Source organism: Schistocerca americana, chromosome 7 (genome assembly GCF_021461395.2).
Source record: "Schistocerca americana isolate TAMUIC-IGC-003095 chromosome 7, iqSchAmer2.1, whole genome shotgun sequence".
Classification (NCBI taxonomy): domain Eukaryota; kingdom Metazoa; phylum Arthropoda; class Insecta; order Orthoptera; family Acrididae; genus Schistocerca; species Schistocerca americana.
In genome coordinates, this window is record NC_060125.1 from 554,521,413 (window position 1) to 554,543,011 (window position 21,599).

The 21,599-nt window shown below is 38.5% G+C and overlaps 1 protein-coding gene across 1 annotated transcript in view; it reads left to right on the forward strand.

Moving 5' to 3' along the window:
* LOC124622532 (protein AMN1 homolog) overlaps window positions 1–21,599 on the forward strand; it is a 105,423-nt gene that overhangs the window by 18,593 nt on the left and 65,231 nt on the right. The window contains exon 2 of the mRNA XM_047148265.1: window positions 11,196–11,473. Within this exon, the coding sequence (XP_047004221.1) occupies window positions 11,196–11,473 (278 nt within the window). The remainder of the gene's footprint in view (window positions 1–11,195; window positions 11,474–21,599) is intronic.

Genomic DNA, 21,599 nt, shown 5'->3' on the forward strand with positions numbered 1-21,599 from the left:
GGAAAGCGTTTGATACAGTGCTCCATTTCAGGAGGTTAAAGAAGGTATGAGCATATGGAATAGTTTCACAGGTATGTGAGTGGCTCGAAAACATCTTAAGTTATAGAAATTGATATGTTGTCATCAATGGTGAGTGTTCACCAGAGACAAGGGTATCGTCAAAAGTGGCCCAGGGAAGTGCGGCAGGACCGCTGTTATTCTATATATACATATATGATATGGCAGATAGGGTGGGCAGCAACTGCAATTGTTTGCTGATGATGCTGTAGTGTACAGTAAGGTGTCATCGTTGAATGACTGTAGGAGAATACAAGATGGCTTAGACAAAATTTCTAGTTGGTGTGATGAATGGCAGCTAACTTTAAATGTAGAAAACCATAAGTTAATGCAGATGAGTAGGAAAAGAACCCCGTAATGTTCAGATACAGTGTTAGCTGTGGCCTACTTGACACAGTCACTTCGTTTAAACATCTGGCCGTTATGTTGCAAAGCAAAGCGAAATGGAACAAGCATTTGAGAATTGTAGTAGGAAAGGTAAATAGACAACTTCGATTCATTGGGAGAATTCGAGGAAAGTATGGTTCATCTATAAAGGAGACTGCTTATAGGATGCTAGTGTGACCTATGCTTAGCACTGCTTTAGTGTTTGGGATCTGTGCCAGATCAGATTAGAGTAAATGATTGAAGCAATCCAGAGGCTGGCTGCTAGATTTGTTACTGGTAGGTTTGAACAACGAGCAAGTGTTACGTAGGTGCTTTGGGAACTCATCTGGGAATCCCTGGAGGGAAGAAGACATTCATTTCGAAGAACACTGCTGAGAAAGTTTAGAGAACCGGCATTTCAAGCTGACTGCAGAACGACCCTACTGCCGCCAACATACATTTTGTGTAGAGATCACAAAGATAAGACACGAGAAATTAGGGCTCATACGGAGGCTTTATAGACAGTCGCTCTTCCCTTGTTCTATTTGCGAGTCGAACAGGAAAGAAAAAGACTAGTAATAATGTGGTTACCCGCCATGTGCCGCAAGGTGGATTGTGAAGTATCGATGTAAAGGACTTTCTAATTTTGATTTGTTGCCCCCAATTTCATTTCAATTCCTGTGTCCTCCATAAGTGGTTGCACACTAACTTTGACGCCACTGACAGCATATACATACGGCTAGAAATTCTTTGGGTTTTGTGAGAGATCCTATAATGAAGAATTTCATGAGTGGATGTCTTAGTTGCTGGTGAGTCTCCCAGGTTGTACGGCTGTGGTCCAAGAAATTTTTCGGTTCCTCACATTTCATCCAGAACTCCACTGGATATTTTTGGAGGTGCTCCTGGTGATGCTATCTTGCCCACTGACAAATTTGACGTAGGGGAGCGACATGGCATTTGTAAAGAGGGCGTGGTCAAATTTGCATGTGATCAGGAGAGAGAATCCTTGCCATAGATAAAATTTAACTATTGATCGTCACCTGTTGAGCATAACTCAAATGGCTCTGAGCACTATGCGACTTAACTTATGAGGTCATCAGTTGCCTAATAACTGATCTATTAATTCTACAGAGCCACTGTTAATATATCACGAAGTTTCATAGCATCTTCTTTCCTGCCAAAATTGTACCCATGCTTATATATTTTGTGGCTTACGTGTGTAGCTGTGAATAATAGTTTGCGATTGTAGATAAAAGTTAGGTTTCAGAAAACTTCATTTCATGATTTCCTGACCTGAGAGAATCCTCTACTATAGCTGATTTTTCTGTGTTTCCTAGTTGGCAAAGACTGTTATGTTCTTTCAGTCTTGTCTTCACATTTCTCTTAATGTTTCCAATCTTGATTTTCCACAAGTTCACGGAATCTTACATATTCTACATTGCTGAGAAATGGGGGCTTTCATCCGCTATAGATTGGAGTGCTTGACACATTTTCTTGTTGTTGTTATTGTGGTGGTGGCGGTGGTGGTGGTGTTGGTCTTAATCCAAAGACTGGTTTTAATGCAGTTCTCCATGATGCTCTGTCCTGTGTCCTATTCATCTCTGAATAATTGCTGCAACCTACACCCTTCTGAATCTGCATACTGTATTCATCCCTTTGTCTCCATCTACAATTTTTACTCCTTACACTTCCCTCCAGTACTAATTTGGTGATCCTTTGATGCCTCAGAATATGCCCTACCAACCGATCCCTTCTTCTAGTCATGCTGTGCCACTCCTTTTCTCCCCAATTCTGTTCAGTACCTCTTCATTAGTTATGTGATCTACCCCTCTAATTGTCAGTAGTCTTCTGTAGAACCACATTTCAAAAGCTTCTATTCTCTTCTTGTCTAACTGTTTATTTCCCATGTTTCACTTCCATACATGGCTACATTCCATACAAATACTTTCAGAAAAGACTTCATGACAATGAATGTATAATTGATGCTAACAAACTTCTCTTCTCTTTTCTGGCCATTGCCAGTCTGCATTTTATATCTTCTCTGCTTCGGCCATCATCAATTATTTTGCTGCCCAAATAGCAAAAGTCATCTATTACTTTAAGTGTCTCATTTTATAATCATATTCTCTTAGCATCGCATGATTTAATTCAGCTACTTTCCACTATCCTCGTTTTTGATTTTGTTAATGTTCATCTTATCTTCTCCTTTCAAGACCCTGTTAATTCAGTTCAGCTGCTCTTCCAAGTCCTTTGCTGTCTCTGAGAGAATTACAATGTCATCGGCAAACCTCAAAGTTGTTGTTCAAACAAATTTTGGGCTTGCAGCCGGTCGTCGTTCAATACTTCGCACGATATTTCAACTTGGCACCTGCCAGTCATCTTCAGGTGAGCCGTCGCAGGCTGGCGAAAACGTCCTTTGTTATTTGTTCTCCATGGACTTTAATTCCTACTCCAAATTTTTCTTTGTTTCCTTTACTGCTTGCTCAGTGTACAGATTGAATAACATTGGCAATAGGCTACAACCCTGTCTCATTACCTTCTCAACCACAACTTCCCTTTCATGCCCCTTGACTCTGATTTCAATACAAGCTGTAAATAGCCTTTCACTCCCTGTATTTTAGCCCTGCTACCTTCAGAATTCCAAAGGGAGTATTCCAGTCAACATTGTCTAAAGCTTTCTCTACGTCTACAAGTGCTATAAACGTAGGTTTGCCTTACCTTGACCTGTCTTCTAAGATAAGTCGTAGGGTCAATATTACTTCACATATTCCTGTATTTCTCTGGAATCCAAACTGATCTTCCTCAAGGTTGGCTTCTGTAGAAATCTCATTGTTCTGTAAAGAATTCGTGTTAGTGTTTTGCAACTGTGATTTATTAAACTGATAATTTGGTAATTTTCACACCTGTCAGGACTTGCTTTCTTTAGATTTGGAATTATTACATTCTTCATGAAATCTGAGGGTACTTTGCCTGTCTTGTACATCTTGCACACCAGATGGTAGAGTTTTGTCATGGCTGGCTCTCCCAAGGCCATCAGTAGTTCTGACGGAATGTCGTCTACTCCTGGGACCTTGTTTCGAGTTAAGTTTTTCAGTGTTCTGTCAAATTCTTCTCACAGTATATCATATCTCTCATCTCATCTTCATCATCTATGTCTTCCTCCAGTTCTATAATATTGCCTTCACCTTCTATGTATAGACCCTCTAAATACTCCTTCCATCTTTCAGCTTTCCCTTCTTTGCCTAGGGCTGGCTTTCCATGTGAGCTCTTGACTTTCATACAGCAGCTTCTCTTTTATCCAAAGGTCTCTTTAATTTCCCAGCAGGTGGTATTAATCTTTTATCTAGTGGTATATGCTTCTAAAACCTACATTTGTCCTCTAGCCATTTTGCACTTCCTGTCAATCTCATTCTTTGTACATTTGTATTCCCTTTCACCTGCTTCATTTACTGCATTTTTATATTTTCTCCTTTCTTCAGTTATATTAAGTATCTCCTGTGTTACGCAAGAATTTCAACTACCATAAGCCTTGTATTTTTACCTATTTGATCCTGTACTACTGTCACTATTTCTTTTTTTCAAAGCTACCCATTTTTCTTCTGTTGTGTTCCTTTCCCCTGTTCTTGTCATTTTTACCTAATGCTCTCTCTGAAATTCTCAACAGCGTCAGGTTCTTTCAACTATTCAGGGCCCATCTCCTTAATTTCCTACCTTTTTGCAGGTTCTGCTGTTTTAATCTATGGCCCCTGGAAATGTCTTGCACTTTAAAATCTGGTTCCAAAATCTCTGCCTTACAATTACATAATCAGTCTCAAACATCCGGTGTCCCCAGGTTGCTTCCACATGTGCAACCTTCTTTCATGAGTCTTAAACCAACTGATAGTGATGATTGAATTATGATCTGTGCAAAACTCTACTAGGTGACTTCCTTTTTCGTTCCTTTCCCCCAGTCCAAAGTCAATTACTATTTATCCTTCTCTTCATTTTCCTAGTATCAATTGCATTCCCCCATTGCTATTAAATTTTCATCTCCCTTAACTCTCTGAATAATTTCTTTTATGTTGTCATACATTTCTTCACTTCCCTCTGGAAGGTGCTGGAATGGTATTTATCTTGTCTACAACAATGCATTCATTGTGCTGTTTATAGTAGCTTACCCACATTCCTATTTTCTTATTTGTTATTAAACCTACTCCCGTATTGCCCCTATTTGAGTTTGTGTTTATAACACTGTATTCACTTGACCAGAAGTCCTGTTCCTGTCACTGAACATCAATTCCCACTATATCTAACTTTAACCGATCCATTTCCCTTTTTAAATTCTCTGACCTGCCTGCCCAATAAAGGGATCCAATACCTGGTTGTATTTCAGAAGGTTTTGGCATTGTTTTGCACTTGAAAATAATCATTGGATTAAGTTTTGTACTTTCAAGACAACATAAAAGAACAACAGTGTAGATGTTCCATCACAACAGTGTAGATAATTTTTCTCATGTACACTTGTTTGCATAGTTGTAGCACCTTTCATGACAACAGTTCTGTCACTCAGCACATCAAATTTTGGAGGAGTTTCATACATATCCGCTATTTTGCTTATTTCTACACGGTTTTCTTTCAATGTCGAATAATAAAGCGATGGAAAGATAATATTTTCTCTTCATACTCGTGTGCCATTTACTGAGATGTTTTGGTTTGCATGACAAGTCCATGACACTTCATGAACCTGTAGCACCAACCAACTCCACCCTTAAAGTCTGCTAAGTTCTACTGTAGTGCTAGGTTACTAGCATGTATTTGAATCATCTTTACATTAATTCCAATGATATTTTGATGGTATCCTTCAATTCATTTCAGTACATCATCTTCCAGTTGTGGCCATTATGCATTCAGTCCTCTATTCGCACATTTAGTCTTCCTCATTTTTTCAGTTCTTTACTAGTCGGCCAATCGCAAATGGTTTTTTTCTGTTGCTGGAGGGCCGAAATGCCGCTCAGTTGCTGTGTTTCCATATTATTCTGCATATGCTATTATTTTCAATTTACAGCCCGAATCCTCTGGATACCTTTTATTTTTTTCCTTTACAAAACTACCTACTGACAAAAATATTATAATATTACACATAACATAAATCACTATCAGTTCAAGTACACTGGCACTGTAGACTGCAATGAGACATCATAGGATAAACAGTGTTCCGGGTTTGTGATTGCGGGGTGGGAGGGAGACAGTGTTGGCAAGCTTTTAAATCTCCGCAACTCATGCTCATTGGACCTGTGCACTGCTGCTGCCGCCTGGTGAATCCATTGTTGCCAGATAGAGATAGGTTTCCTGTGGCATCAAATATATGGCCATTTTTAAGACTGGCGGGAATTTTAAATCAAATACTGGACATTTTCATATTAATTTTCAGTATGAGATGGACTTAAATTTTGGAAGCAACTTTTTGAAGAAGAAAGTGCATCTTATTCCATAAAATACAGTATGTGATGTTGGCATGATCATTGGTTTTCGGGCCAAGGGTATAAGTATTTCCAAAATGCTAAGTGTGTAAACTGTTCGCGTGCCACCGTGATTAAAAAGTGTACCGTACATGACAAAATAGTGCTATCCAAAACTGGCACTGAGCAACTGTGATGCATCACTGACCATAACGATAGGAGTGAATGATAGCTGTCGTGATGTATATGGACGAATAGATGTGCAACTGTTCAGCAACTGACTGCCCAGATGAACCAAGGCACTGTTAACAGTGTCTCCTCAATGACCGTTAAGTGAACGGTGCTGCATGTGGGCCTCCACAGTAGGTGCCTGGTTTATGCACCCATGCTGACTGCTGTTCATCAATGACAAAGGCTGGAATTTGCATGCCATGCCGCAACTGGACTTACACTGAGGGGCAACAGGTGGCCTTTTCTGATGAATTGTGTTTTATGCTGCATCGGCAGAACCATCTGAAAACAGCGAAAACAGACACCCCGCAACAACATTTGGAAGTGTCCAGACCAGAGGAGGGAGCATTATTATCTGGGGAATGTTTTTGTGGCCTTCCCAGTGGATGAACACAAATATGCATCTATCCTTGGGAATGCAGTTTGTTTTTCCTCAGCATAAAGGCATCTACCTCCAGGACAGTGCAGTACATGCTTGTTTCAAAGAGCACCAGGATGCATTTAACATATTCCGCTGGCCACCAAACTCCTCGGATTTTAAACACAGTTGAGAATCTGGGGAACCACCTCAATCGTGCTGTTTGCACTGTGGATCTTCGTTTGAGAAACCTAGTGCAGCTGGCCGTGGTACTGGAGTCAACATAGCTCCATATCCCTATCAGTACCTTCCAGAACCTCATTGACACTCTTAATGCCCATCTTGCAGTGGTCTGCAGTGCAAAAGGTGGCTATTCATGCTTTTGACAGGTAGTCACATTAATGTAACTGGACATTACCTATTTGGAGGTATCTATTTGCGATGCTACTCAAGTTTTGTTTGAACCTTTCAGCAACTGTATCATCTCAGTCAAGATTTGATAAAAGGAACCAATTATTAATTTATTCTGGTTGTCAAGTATAACCTTTACCCATACTTACAGGAATTCGCACTCCAATTTTACTACAAGATAAACTACTTCTGAAAGCAACAAACATGCCACCGCCTACTGTATTTAATCTATGCTTTCTGAACACTGTTAGGTCCTTTATAAAAATTTTGGCTGAATTTATCTCTGGCTTTAGCCAGCTTGCAGTACCTTTAACTATTTGATCTTCAGTGCTTACTATGATGGCCATCCAGAAAGTAAGGACTGTTACTATGTACTGTCCGTGCACCTTTCTTGTGGCAGCAGCTCACTGGTTTCTGATGTTCATCGTGATGCAAACAGGTGCCACATCCAGTTGTAGGTCAGGCCCTATCATTTGGTAAGTGCAGAGATAGCTTTGACCATGACTGTGTTGATTGCTAATCCCACCAAGTGTGAGGTGCCAGGTGTTATTAGTTTTCTGCAGGCAGAAAACGTTAGACCCTGTGATCTTCACCACCGACTTGTTACCATTTGTGGTGAAGGTTTAATGAATGCACCCAGTGTTGGAAAGTGGTGTACAATGTTTAAGAATGAGAAGACCGATGTTCATGACAGAGATATCAGGACGACCATCTGTCACCATAGATGCGCTGAAAGAAAATGTGAATCGTGTCGTGTAAGAGTAGGTGATTCACGATTAGCGACATGCATGAACAGTGTCAGAAAGTGTCTTGTTCAGTTGAGCACAAAATTGTCTCTCACCACTTTGTGCGCCAAAAAATCTGTGCATGATGGGTGCCACACAAGATCATAGATGACCAGAAAGCTGCGAGTGGGTGCTGCATTAGATTTCTTGGAGCATTTGCAATGGGCATCAACACATTTCTTGACCAGATTGTTACAGGAAATGAAACATGTTTTTTTTTATAACACCTCCACAAAAAGTGACGATCTGTGGAGTGTCATAATCTGGAGCGTCGTCATCCTCAAGAACCACACAAGGGCAAACAAACTCCATCAACTCAAAAACTGATGGCTTCTGTGTTCAGGGCAGGGAATGGGTCCCACTCATCAATTTCATGCCCTGCAACACAACATTCAATAGTGATGCGTAATGTGCTATCCTTGAATGTCTTCATTGGGCCATCCAGAACCACTGAAGAGGCAAGTTCTGGCATGGAATTGTTCTGTTTCGCAACACTGCATGTCTACACGCCGCCCAGCTGACACGAGCCATGCTGTATGAAATATTCCGGTGGTACATCATCGAGCGTACTCCGTACTGTCGGACTTGGCTCCATTGGACTTTTTTCTGTTTCCTCATTTGTAGGAACACCTTGCTAGTAAATGCTTTGCAAATAGTGAAAACTTGAAGGTTGCTTTTGTGACAGGGTTAAATAGACAGGTATGAAGAGGGTGTACACAAACTGTCACCAAGGCACCACAAGTGCCTGAAAGTCTAAGGCGACTATGTGGAAAAGTAGACAAAGTGTGTGCCAGAATGTGTGTTTTCAGTTTTTGTGTTGTTATCGTAGACTATGTTGGTACAATTAAACTTTCGTTGCTGTCTGGATTGCCCTCGTATTAGTACTTGGAACTCGTGTTCTTTCCCGACACAGCTATGACAATTTACTACTACAGCTTCTAAATCTAACCTCATCCTGTATTTGATCTGCATCCTTTTTAGGCAAACAGCATGATGTGAGATATTTGATAGAAAGGGTAGGTCTTTCAAAAGTACATTTTGTACTAACTCAGAAAATATGCAATACATGTGAAATAAGGGATTCAATATTAGAATAGTGATAACTGCAATAGGAAATTTCATTTACTGGGTAATAGTATTGGAGATATTTCCTCTCGTGGAGACAAAAATATGACGGTCACTGTTTTTGGATGCTATTGGCTAGCTTGGATTATTTGTCACCATTGATGAACAGAAGCAGTTGCTGTTTGACAGTGGAAGAATTAGGCTTTCAGTTCTGTGTATGACCTTTTAGTGGAGTGAATAGAAGCTACTTATTTAGCACGTTAAACATCTGTGGTTTTGTACCTACAAAACAACATTTGCAGGAAGTGTTGCTCTTCTGTTTTCATCTCAAAAAACTTGTTGTGGAAAACCTTTGTTCATTTGTGGAAGTGTATGGAGAACTTGAACTGTTGGGAACAGCTTGCAGAGATTGATTTTTGCAATTCAGAGACAACAATTTTGAGGTGAGTGACAAACTGCATACTGGTGCCTGTGGTCTAGCATGAGCTGAGCTGGGTTAAATGGTGAAATGCTACAAAGCACAGTTAGTCAGTTGGAATAGTGCATTTAAAAACTAACAGCTGCAATATGGTCAGAGACATGACAATCATCCTGCTTTATGACAGTGCAAACCACATGTTTCAAACCAAGTGAAGGAAACTTTGAAAGGGCTTTGATGGGAGATCTTACTCCACCACTACATTCACCAGACATCACCCCTTACGATTATCATTTGTTTCATGTAGCATGGCATATCTGAACAATGTATCACATCTTTTAATGATCACAAGAACTTTCTCCATGTGTGGGTCACCTCAAAAAACCTGAACTTTTTGAACAAATCCACTTGTTACCCACAAAACTGGGAAAAGATTATAGCTGCTGAAGGAAACTAGTCTCATTAAATTATCTTATACCATGCTACTAAAATAAATGTATTTTCTGTCTAACAGACAATAAGAATTAATTTGAGTACCCATTACATAGATCAGATTGGAAAAAAGTTCCTCATTAGTTGTGGGTCTCAGGTGACAAACCTTTATTGTATTGGTAAAGGCAATGACTATGAATATGAGGTGCAGATCTTGTGCTATGTGAGTGGTCAGTGTATGAACAACTCGTCTCTGTGAGGAGACATTTGTTACACAACTGGCATCTGTCTGACATGAAAATAAAGATAAATGGAAGAATAAATGGAAGATAGTGAACTGCTTAGTAGCACTTCTCTCAGGGAACAAAAATTAAGAATGTCAGTCTATGCAATGAGGACATTGTCACAAATTCTGTGTAGTGAGCAAATAAGTGTAGTATATTTTGCACTTGTGTGTCCATACCTCATACTGTGTATGGAATTGAAGTATGGGAAGGTGCAGCAGCCTGACACACAAATAAAGTGCCTATAATTAAAAAGCAGTAAGAATTCTGAGAAATCACAGTGATAGCGTGTCACATAAAAGGATGTTTATTTATTTATTTACATTTTCTTTGTGTAGAGCCATCATAATGATGGCTTTTGCAAACATCAGACTTAATATTATGGTTATATTTATACTTATAAAATACACTGTATTCTGTAGCTGTTGCTTCTTATGTTTATTTTTTACATTTATCATATTACAACTGATATGCTAATGCCTCATGTTACAATCACTATCTTAAAATTCATTGAAAGAATATAAACATTTTTCTATTAGAAAATATTTTAATTTTGTTTTAAAAACATTTCCCGTGTACATTCTTAGTTTGGTAGCTTGTTATACCAAATTACTCATACTGATATCACTAAATATTCATAAAACTGTCCAACCGATTTTTAAATGCAATAAGTACAATAAAATTTTCAAAGACATTCATATTTATAACACTAGTAGAGGGTGTGACTATCACATGACAAGGCTTAATACAAAAGCTGCAGACAACTCCAGTTAAATGGGGATCAGATTGTATGACAGAGTCCTGGCTATTTAAAGCGTTCTTTTTAGGAAACTGCATTGAATGCATTTTCATAATATTTGACATTTCCGTACAGAGAAGTGTGATTTGTTCACACTGGTATCATATTTATAAGGTGATTGAGATAGGTCACATATTTGTACTTATTTACACCAGGTTATGACATGAATTGTTCATATGTCCAAAATCCAGAATAAATCTTGTCTTAGTCTGAGGAGAATAAATGAATAAATTTCTAGACCTCCAATAGAATGACCTAGTTGCAAAATAACATAGGAAAAATCTAGGAGTGTAGGCTCAGATTTGATGGTTGCTTCCCCACATATCCATTGATATTCAGATTTATTTAGTAAATTATTATATTAATTATTCATGAATGTTAGCCAATTCCCGGACAGTTCTTTTAAAATGGCCTCGCCCTTGTTAATCTGTCATTATGTTCTGCCGTTAATCATATTGAACCTTGTGCTTTCATTTTATTGTGGTAAATTGACTGTAATATGTTATTCCTGGGAATTCTATGTATTTATTGGTTTTGTTTCCATGTTTCAGGTGCATTGAAACTATAGTGAGCAGCAATAGATGCGATTGTGGCTCACTAAAATTACTACCACCTAATCTTAAAACTAGGATTCTTGTAGTCTTCACAAAGAGGGGTAACATTAGTAATAATAGTTTATCCTCTTTGTTGCATCCAGGAATTACCAAACTAGATTTGAGTGAATGTGAAATTGACAATAAATCCTTGGAAGCTGTTTCAGTCTGTCAACAGCTCAGAAAGCTCGACCTCAATCCTGGTCGTAACCAAATAAGAAACTTGTCAGTAACAGGTAATATGATTTCATTGCACATTTGTAATTTTTTTAAAAAAAGAAAAAGAGAGTGGTTAAAAATAATGCCTCTGAATTTTTTTTAATGAAAACTCTGAAAGCTTTTTAATGAAAAGAATGTTATTAACATTCTACATTTTATTCTACATGTCTACATATTTATTTCTTAACGTAGTCTCCCTGGCAACTAACACATTTCTACCAACAAGAGGCCACTTTATTTATACGATCTGTTCAATTGTTGGAGTTTGTTGACAGAACCACAGCCTCACCTCTGCTTGCACTGCTTAAACACTGTCAAAGGGAAGTCCTCGAAGGTGATATTTAACTTCTGGAAACAGATGAAATTTGGATGGGGATAATCCAGAACTCTGTGGAAGATATTTGATGATGGTGAACCCAAGGTACAGTTTGGAGCCCTCTAGAGGCAGAGAGCTGCAAGCAAGTAGACATAAAAAAGAAGGATGTTGATTGTTAATAACATTTGTTTTATTTATAAAGCTGTAAGGGTCTCCACATAAAAATTCAGAGGCATTATTTTTCAACATGCCCCCGTAAAAGGGTCATACTAAATCATGAGCAACCCATTGTTGTGAATATTAATTTTTTTAAGATAAGCTCTGTACTTCCTTTTAGTATACAGACTGTTCTGCCGTTTTTTGACAGTCTCCACATGTTTTCTAACTTTTCCCCACTATTCTGAAAGTGGAAATTTCCTTGTTGCAGCCATTCATTCCAGCTGTCCAAAGACACTGACACCATTTTCTGGATATAATCTAGTGTCCTGTAGTTTTGGCCTCACATCTGTTCTTTTACAGAAATGACAAGAAGACAGCCGGAGGGTGCCAAGTCAGAGCTATAGGGAGAGTGGGAAATACAGTTCCAGACTGATGTCCTAATGTTGTGCAGTGACAGAAGCTGTAAGAGGCCACTCATTATCATACTGCAGGATGATCTTCCTGCAGCGTTTATTGCTCAATGCCTGATGGAGCTTCAAAATCTTCTGCTTTTGGCAGACAGCATTTATGGTCAACTCAGGTTGAAGATCAATGAGAATGCAGTCCACTGCAGTGCCTATAACTTTCCCGGAAGATCATACTGTCCTTGCTTTCTCTTTTGATGGGAAATCTTGGAGCCAGCTATAATCACGTGTCACAGTACTCAAGAAATCATGTCCTTCATTTAGAACTCAAGAAGAAAGCTGTGAGTGGTACTTCTATTTTAAACTTTGTGATACTTGGTCAATAAATATGATTCAGTGGGTAAAAATTTTTTAACAAGACAGACTCTCTAATCATTTTCTACACAGCATGATCTTCGGTTGCATTTTGGAACAATTTTATTTACTGTGAAATGTCTGCTTGTTCTGATGATTTTGTGAACTCTTTCCTTGTTGGATACAGTGGAGAAGTTTGAGGGCAATCATTTTGAAGCCCATCTACAGTGCTTGTCTCTTAATACTCCTGATACCCATGGACACATCTCCATATGCACAGTGAAGTCTGAGAAAATATTAGCAGCAGATTTTTACTTTTTGCATAGCTCTTCTATATATCCCTTCCACCATACAGCTTTCCTTCCTTTGCTTAATACTGGCTTGCCACTGAGCTCTGGCTATTCATACAGCTATGTCTCTTTCTCCAAATCTTTTTTTTTAATTTTGCTATAGGCAGTATCTGTCTTCCTCATTGTCATGCATACATCTATAGCTTTGCATTCCGTCTCTAGCCATTCCTGCTTACCTATTTTGCACTTTTTGTCCACCTAATTTTATAGACGTCTGTATTGGGTATTGGCTGTTTCATTAATTGCATTTTTATATTTTCTCCTTTCATCAGTTACATTCAGTATCTTGTGTGTTATCCAGGACTGATTTTGAGGCTTCTATTTTATTGGTTTTTCCGGATCTCAGACGATTGTTGTCAAATGCTCCTGTTGAAACTATTATTGACCTCTTGTTATTTCTACTTATTCATGTCGTACCTTCTTATTTTCCTTCCCCTCTATGGTTTTAGTTTGAATCTACAGATCATAACCAATAAATTATGGTCAACCCACACCGGTCCTGCATAGGTTTTGCAGTTTAAATTTGGTTTCAAAACCTCTTACTTATTGTTATAATACCTCCCTGAAACCTTCTGGTGCGTCAAGGTCTCTTCAAAGTGTAAAACCTTTTTTCATGATTCTCAAACCAAGTGTTTGCAATAATTAAATTGTGCTCTGTTACAAATTCTGCCAGGTGGCTTCACTTGCTTTTATTTCCCCACAGTCCATGTTCTCCAACTACTTTTCCTTCTCTTTCATTTGCCGTTATTGAACTTATGTCCCCCATCACAATTAAATTTTCATCTCCCTTAACTATTAGAATAATTTACTTTTATCTCACCATACATTCTTTCAATCTCTTCATCATCTGTGGAGCTAGTGGATATTTAAACATGTACTACTGGAATTAGACATACTCCATTACCCCTATTTGGTTACTCTGTGATCCCTATTAGGTTTTGTGTTAATAATCCAGTATTGAGTATTGAAAACATGGACGATTAATAGTTTGGACAAGAAGAGAATAGAAGCTTTTGAAATGTGGCGTTACAGAAGAATGCTGAAGATTAGATGGGTAGATCACATAACTAATGAGGTGGTGTTGAATAGAATTGGGGAGAAGAGAAGTTTGTGGCACAACTTGACTAGAATAAGGGATCGGTTGGTAGGACATGTTTTGAGGCATCAAGGGATCACCAATTTAGTAGAGGGCAGTGTGAAGGGTAAAAATTGTAGAGGAAGACCAAGAAATGAATACACTAAACAGATTCAGAAGGATGTAGGTTGCACTAGGTACTGAGAGATGAAGAAGCTTGCACAGGATAGAGTAGCATGGAGAACTGCATCAAACCAGTCTCTGGACTGCAGACCACAACAACAACAACAACAACAACAATCCAGTATTGAATGGGATTCTGCTATATCTAACTTTAACCCACCCATTTCTCTTGTTAAATTCTCTAACTCACCTACTTATTTAAGGGACCAAGCATTCCACACCTCCACTGCTAAAATGTCAGAATTGTTTTTCTGATGTAGTCCACACTTCAAGATCTGAATGTGGGGACTATTTTACCTCTGAAATATTTTACCTGAGAGCAGGAAATGTAGTGTTTGTACTTTTTGTATGAAATTTCTGCCATTTGATTGTAAATTTATTCCACAAAATTGTGATTTTGGCTTTGTAGTCATTATCAAGTGCAAGGTGAACTGAAAATCAATAAAATGTACAGATCATACAGTGCCGGGCATAATTTGAATAACATATATAAGTCAGTAAATATTTGAATAACATTACTTACATATCACAAAATTTCCAACATTCTGTCATGACATGGCGTAATTTTGATTTTTGTGTATATGTGTGTGTGTAGTACCCCTCTCGTGAAAAATCTAAGTTAAAACTAAAGACCTTTTCCCCCTTGTGTGTCACCCGCCATCTTGTAAAAACTGCTAAGAAATTTCACTTTTTTCAGTTTTTCCTCAGCAACTCACTTCCAGTTCGTTTTAGACAGAAGTATCCCATTATCAGTTGTAAAGAGAGTTAAATTTCATGCAAATTTCATACATAATCTGGTGGAAAACAGCTACTGAAATATAAGGCAGTGAAAATCTGCAAAAATACCAAGAAATTGCAAAAAGATAGAGATACTAGTGGTTTCACCTTAACGTCATTTTTTGTAACGCAGTTTTCTGCACAGTGCACAATAATAAGCATTGTAGAGGATTTAATTTCCTTGAAGATTTGTGCAGAATATTTATAATTACTTCCTGTACTGACCGAGGAATGTTGCATTAACAGTTTTAATGAAAGTGGGTGCGAAACTGAAAACACCATTCTTAGTCAAAAATAGTACTCCTGAATAAATCATCATCTTTAAGCCATTACGTATGCAATGTATACGCACAGTTTATGAGAGTAATGTAATTTCAGGGGAATAAATATTTTCAACACTTTTACCTATACTTATATTCCAACAGAATACAGTTTAAGAATAAATCTCAACTTTTATTTTAACTATATACACAAAATTTTAAGGTGGAAAATTGATCGATTTCTGTTGCTTTGGCTCAGATGTGGTTAATATGCACAGTTCAGTACATCAACTGACAGGCAGTGAATCATTTAACTTTCCTTCTTCTGTGATGTATTCAACCTCTGTTGCCTTACTGCATGATTCAAATCCACAGTGAATGCATACAGTGGAGCATCAAAGTCCTGCTTTTTTGCAGCTGTATTTGTTGCCACAAGTCTTTCTGCATTTGCATGAAGTCACGCTTAACAATGCCTGTGGAGCTGGTTCTTTACTCATTGGCACTGGCATTAGACTGCCAGTATACTTCTTCCGGCATTGCTCAAGGATGTCCTTTTCATTCCTCATCATCGTTTGAACTTGCAGGTAAACTCTATATGCATGATATTGTACTACATTCCCTGTTGGAGATAGGCATGCCAAATCAAATTTGGTGTTTGTAGCAGCTTTAGAAAAGCAAAGATATCACAACTTGTCCATAGAAATGTTAGAGACACCCATAAAGAGCCACAAGCAAATCTTCTGTTGCTTCCGTGATTTTCTCTTTTTCTGCAGCTCGATATTTGAAAATAGAAACACTTTTGCTGTGGAAAGCATCACTCTCGAGTGGGGTGCAAAATTTATTTTTCCTGCACCCAGACAGAGTGGAGGTAGTATCGCAGCTGCTTATTGTGTGGAGAAATAGAATATTTTCCACAGTATCTATGTATGTGAAGGATGTTTTTGATTACAGTGCATCTTATATGTTACCCCATCCGTATTTACAAAAGCACTCATTGTTTGACATTAGAGCTGTCTCCAAAACTGAAAGATCAATGTCTTCTTCAATGACAACAACATAATCGTATTTGGAAGACAACTAAATTGCGGTTTTTGTATCTGCTTCTCCTATTGCTTGCTTGGTGACCATTTACGCTTGCTGTAATTCTTTCTGAAACAATGAGATGAAGTGGGATTTGCTTTTTCCACCTGATAACAATTTATTTTGTGGCATCAGCGGAAACATGATACCCTCAAAAAGAACTTGCGCACAGTATTGTAGCCTGGAACGATGAGCTCTTGTGTGTGCTTATTGTGCTCCTTTTATTTTGTACCCATCGAAGACTACCACACTGTCATTTTGACCGTGATGTCACTGTGCATAGGTCACAAGTCTTTTAAAAATGCAGAAAAACATTCACACCAATTACAGTGAACTCTGTATAGGAGGTAGCCACCATCTATGCTCCTTTCTTTTTCTACATCACTTGATAAGGATGTGAAGGCAGAGTAAAATGTAGACTTCTGAATGACTTTCTCAGAAAAAAGTTACAGTGGAAAGGGAGCAAGTTTGTACTCTAAGTATTTTATTGGGTCACCATCAGACTGCTTAGAGATGATCACACTATGGAAAAAAATGTGACAATCCGAGGTGCTTTTCCTCTCTTCATGTTTGTATACTTAGCGACTGTTACCAGAGACATGACTGCACATTTATGTCAGAAACGCATGTTCTCAAAATTGCTGTTTACAATGTTATTCATTTCTTTGGAAGAAACCTCCCAGGACAGATGGCAGTTAATGTCTTCACCTCTAATTACTCCATTATGTATTGAAATTTTGTTGAAATATATGAAAAATTGCTGAAATTTTTTCTCCTTTCAAAAATACTTATTCTCCAGAAATGACACGAATCTCATAAACTACATGTACATACTGTATACACAATTCAGGAATGCTACTTTTGATTGAGAATGGCATTTTTAGTTTCAAGCTCACTTTCACTACAATTGTTAATGCAACATTTCTCGACCTGTGTTAGGAGTAATTACGGATAGCGAATCTTGATAGAAATTAAATCCTTACAATGTCCGGTGTTATGCACTGTGCACAAAATTGCACTAAAAAAAAATTATTGAGGTGAAACCAATGATGTATATAACTTTTTGCGATTTCTTGACATTTTTGCAGATTTTTCACAGCCTCAAATCTCAGTAGCTGTTCGAATTTTCCAACGTGTTATATATGAAACTTGCAGAAACTTTACTGCTGTTTAAAACTGATAAAGGCATATTTACACGTAAAATGCACTGAAAGTCAGTTACTGAGGAAAAACTGAAAAAGTGACATTTCTTAACAGTTTTTACGAGATGGCAGATGAGGCACAAGGAGGTGGTCTGAAATCTGGATTTTTCACAAAAAGGATACTACTTACAACATACTGGAAAATCAAAAATTATTCCACCTTTTGTGAGCCGACCCATTTTTCAGAGATGTCTCTGCTGGGCTAATCCTTTAGCCATATGTGTTGGCATTGTTACACACATCATGAATGCCTTTTCCTTTATTCTACTTGATAACACATTTGGTTGTTCATGCTGCTGTCAGTATTGAGCAGAATGGCTAGTAAGTTAACACAGTCTATATTCTGCAGTCTTGTTGGTGGTAGTGGCTTCTATTTTATCACATCTCTGTAAATTGGCTTAACAGTGCACACTATTTCATTGTTTTTGATGCATTAGTGGTAGATTAATTGTATAAAAATGTATATGGACAACAAACTATTTTACTCTTTGGCTTAAGTTTGTTATATATTCAGTAATTTACAATATAATTTTATCACAAAATTTTCTCTCTCTCTTTTCTTGATCCCTCTCCCCATTTTCCTTTGGTACCTCCCTCCCTTTCATTTCTCATCCACTTTTCATGTACTATCTTTGACCTCCTAGTCTCTGATGCCCATCCCCTCATCTTTGTTTCCTCTTGTTCTCGCAACAGAAGGGTCCCCCTCAATAAGGGATCTGTGTGACCTACCTCTCATTTCCAGCCTTCCCCAATCTATCCCTATTTTCTCCCTAAGGCGAAAACTAGCAGTCCAGAAAGTTGAGCAATATATTTTTCTGCTTTTATGGGGCATTGTATATCATTATCTGTGAGAGGTGACTACTGAAAGTGACAGATTCAATACACTATGAGTTGAAGCTGCCATCCGGAATGAGTTGGCCCTCTGCCAGGCAGTTTTCAGTAGTGTCGTCAATATTCGATTCTCAGAACAATAATGTGGATGCTATGATCTGGACTTCCTTGTTGTCCATAGAGTGGCCTTTCTTGATGCAGCGTTCATCTGCGACTGATATGTCAGGCTGTAGCATTAATGGTGGGTGCAGCATCAATATTCCATGGATCATTGATGAACAATTCATACTGTTTTTCTGGAAATCCATCCCCATACAAGATCTTACACATGCCTGCCTTATGAAGCACCAGATCACCTTCAGAGAACTGAGCAGAACAACCCATCTTGAGTGGTATGTGTAGATTACTTTCACTTTACATTTGCTGAGGATCTGACACCATTATTGAAGACAGATCCCTGACATAATGCAGGAAGGTAACATATTGAAACCTTTATTCATGAGCCTCTTAATATTTGGATATTCACCTATGGTCTGTACTATAATGCTGTATGGATTTTATATATTGGGTAGGCATTATCTTCAAACACTTTGCTCAGTTAAATGGCTCTATTCATGGAGATATCAATTAAAATTTACAACAGGGCTTGTATTTTAATACTTTATATAGAAATTCCATGTATCAAAAAATTGACTAAACAAATGGCCATTAGAAAAGAGAGTAATGAAACATATTTAAAACATATGCCAGAGTAATGCCAGAGTAATGAAACAGATATATGTAGGGGTCAACACAAACTGATCTAGTGCTCCATCTGTCAATGCTGATATGTATAGGGTCAGCACAAACTGACCTAGTGCTTCATCTGTCAGTCAGCCATCAAGCTCAGATTTTCTGCCTCCCTTGTGATTTCTGTTATTCCTAATATCTCTGCTTTCTCTTTGACATTCTTGTCCAGAAAGTATAAAGTTATCTCCAGGTTTGTAAGTTTCTCAAGCAATTAGTCCTCTCACCGATAATGTGTGTGTATCGTGCGCAAGTGTTCATACGACACCACCCTGCTGCTTACAAGTGGCCACTTCTAGACAGAAATCCATAGTCGTAGGTAGCACGTCCAGGGTACCAACAAATTTTAGTGAAATACAGCATCCAACAAAGGGATTTATCAAGCCTCTTCTGTCTCCATAGTGAAAGAAATGTTTTCTTTCATCATCACAAATTGTCATTATAGAGTGCTTGCAGGCTACTCATACCTCTGCTGCCCAAGTGGTATTTTGCCAGCCACTATTGCCAGTAGTTGCATGTGTACTGGCACAGTCTGTGGATTTATAAGGCAGGTGAGAGGGCTTTAAAGTCTTTAACAGCTGGTTGAGAAGATGGCTGGATGTTTTGCATAATTGGAGAACAATTGACTGTTTACTACTCCATTTACAGAATTTCCTGGATTGAGAAATGTCTGCATCTACATCTACATCCATACTGCGCAAGCCACCTGACAGTGTGTGGCGGAGGGTACCTTGAGTACCTCTATCGGTTGTCCCTTCTATTCCAGTCTCGTATTGTTCGTGGAAAGAAAGATTGTCGGCATGCCTCTGCGTGGGCTGTAATCTCTCTGATTTTATTCTCATAGTCTCTTCGCAACATATATGTAGGAGGGAGCAATATATTGCTTGACTCCTCGGTGAAGGTATGTTCTTGAAACTTCAACAAAAGCCCATACCGAGCTACTGAGCATCTCTCTTGCAGAGTCTTCCACTGGAGTTTATCTATCATCTCCGTAACACTTTCACGATTACTAAATGATCCTGTAATGAAGCGCGCTGCTCTCCGTTGGATCTTCTCTATCTCTTCTATGAACCCTATCTGGTACGGATCCCACACTGGTATTCAAGAAGTGGGCGAACAAGTGTACTGTAACCTACTTCCTTTGTTTTCGGACTCCATTTCCTTAGGATTCTTCCAATGAATCTCAGTCTGGCATCTGCTTTACCGACAATTAATTTTATATAATCATTCCATTTTAGATCACTCCTAATGCCCACTCCCAGATGATTTATGGAATTAACTGCTTCCAGTTGCTGACCTGCTGTACTGTAGCTAAATCATAAAGGATATTTCTTTCTGTGTATTCGCAGCACATTACACTTCTCTACATTGAGATTTAATTGCCATTCCCTGCACCATGCGTCAATTCGTTGCAGATCCTCCTGCATTTCAGTACAATTTTCCATTGTTACAACCTCTTGATATTCTACAGCATCATCCGCAAAACGCCTCTGTGAACTTCCGATGTTATCCACAAGGTCATTTATATGTATTGTGTATAGCAACAGTCCTACAACACTCCTGTACGGCACACCTGAAATAACTCTTACTTCAGAAGACTGCTCTCCATTGAGAATGACATGCTGCGTTCTGTTATCTAGGAACTCTTCAATCCAATCACAAAATTGGTCTGATAGTCCATATGCTCTTACTTTGATCATTAAACAACTGTGGGGAACTGTATCAAACGCCTTTTGGAAGTCAAGAAACAAGGCATCTACCTGGGAACCCGTGTCTATGGCCCTCTTGAGTCTCGTGGACGAATAGCGTGAGCTGGTTTTCACACGATCGTATTTTTCGAAACCCATGCTGATCCCTACAGAGTAGATTTCTAGTCTCCAGAAAAGTCATTATACTCGAACATAATATGTGTTCCAAAATTCTGCAACTGATTGACGTTAGAGATATAGGTCTATAGTTCTGCATATCTGTTCGACGTCCCTTCTTGAAAAGTGGGATGACCTGTGTCCTTTTCCAGTCTTTTGGAACGCTACACTCTTCTAGAGACCTGCAGTACACTGCTGCAAGAAGGGGGGCAAGTTCCTTCATGTACTCTGTGTAAAATCGAACTGGTATCCCATCACATCCAGCGGCCTTTCCTCTTTTGAGCAATTTTAATTGTTTTTGTATACCTCTGCCATCTATTTCGATATCTACCATTTTGTCATCTGTGTGACAATCTAGAGAAGGAACTACAGTACAGTCTTCCTCTGTGAAACAGCTTTGGAAAAAGACATTTAGTATTTTGCCCATTAGTCGGTCATCCTCTGTTTCAGTACCGTTTTGGTCACAGAGTGTCTAGACATTTTGTTTTGATCCACCTACTG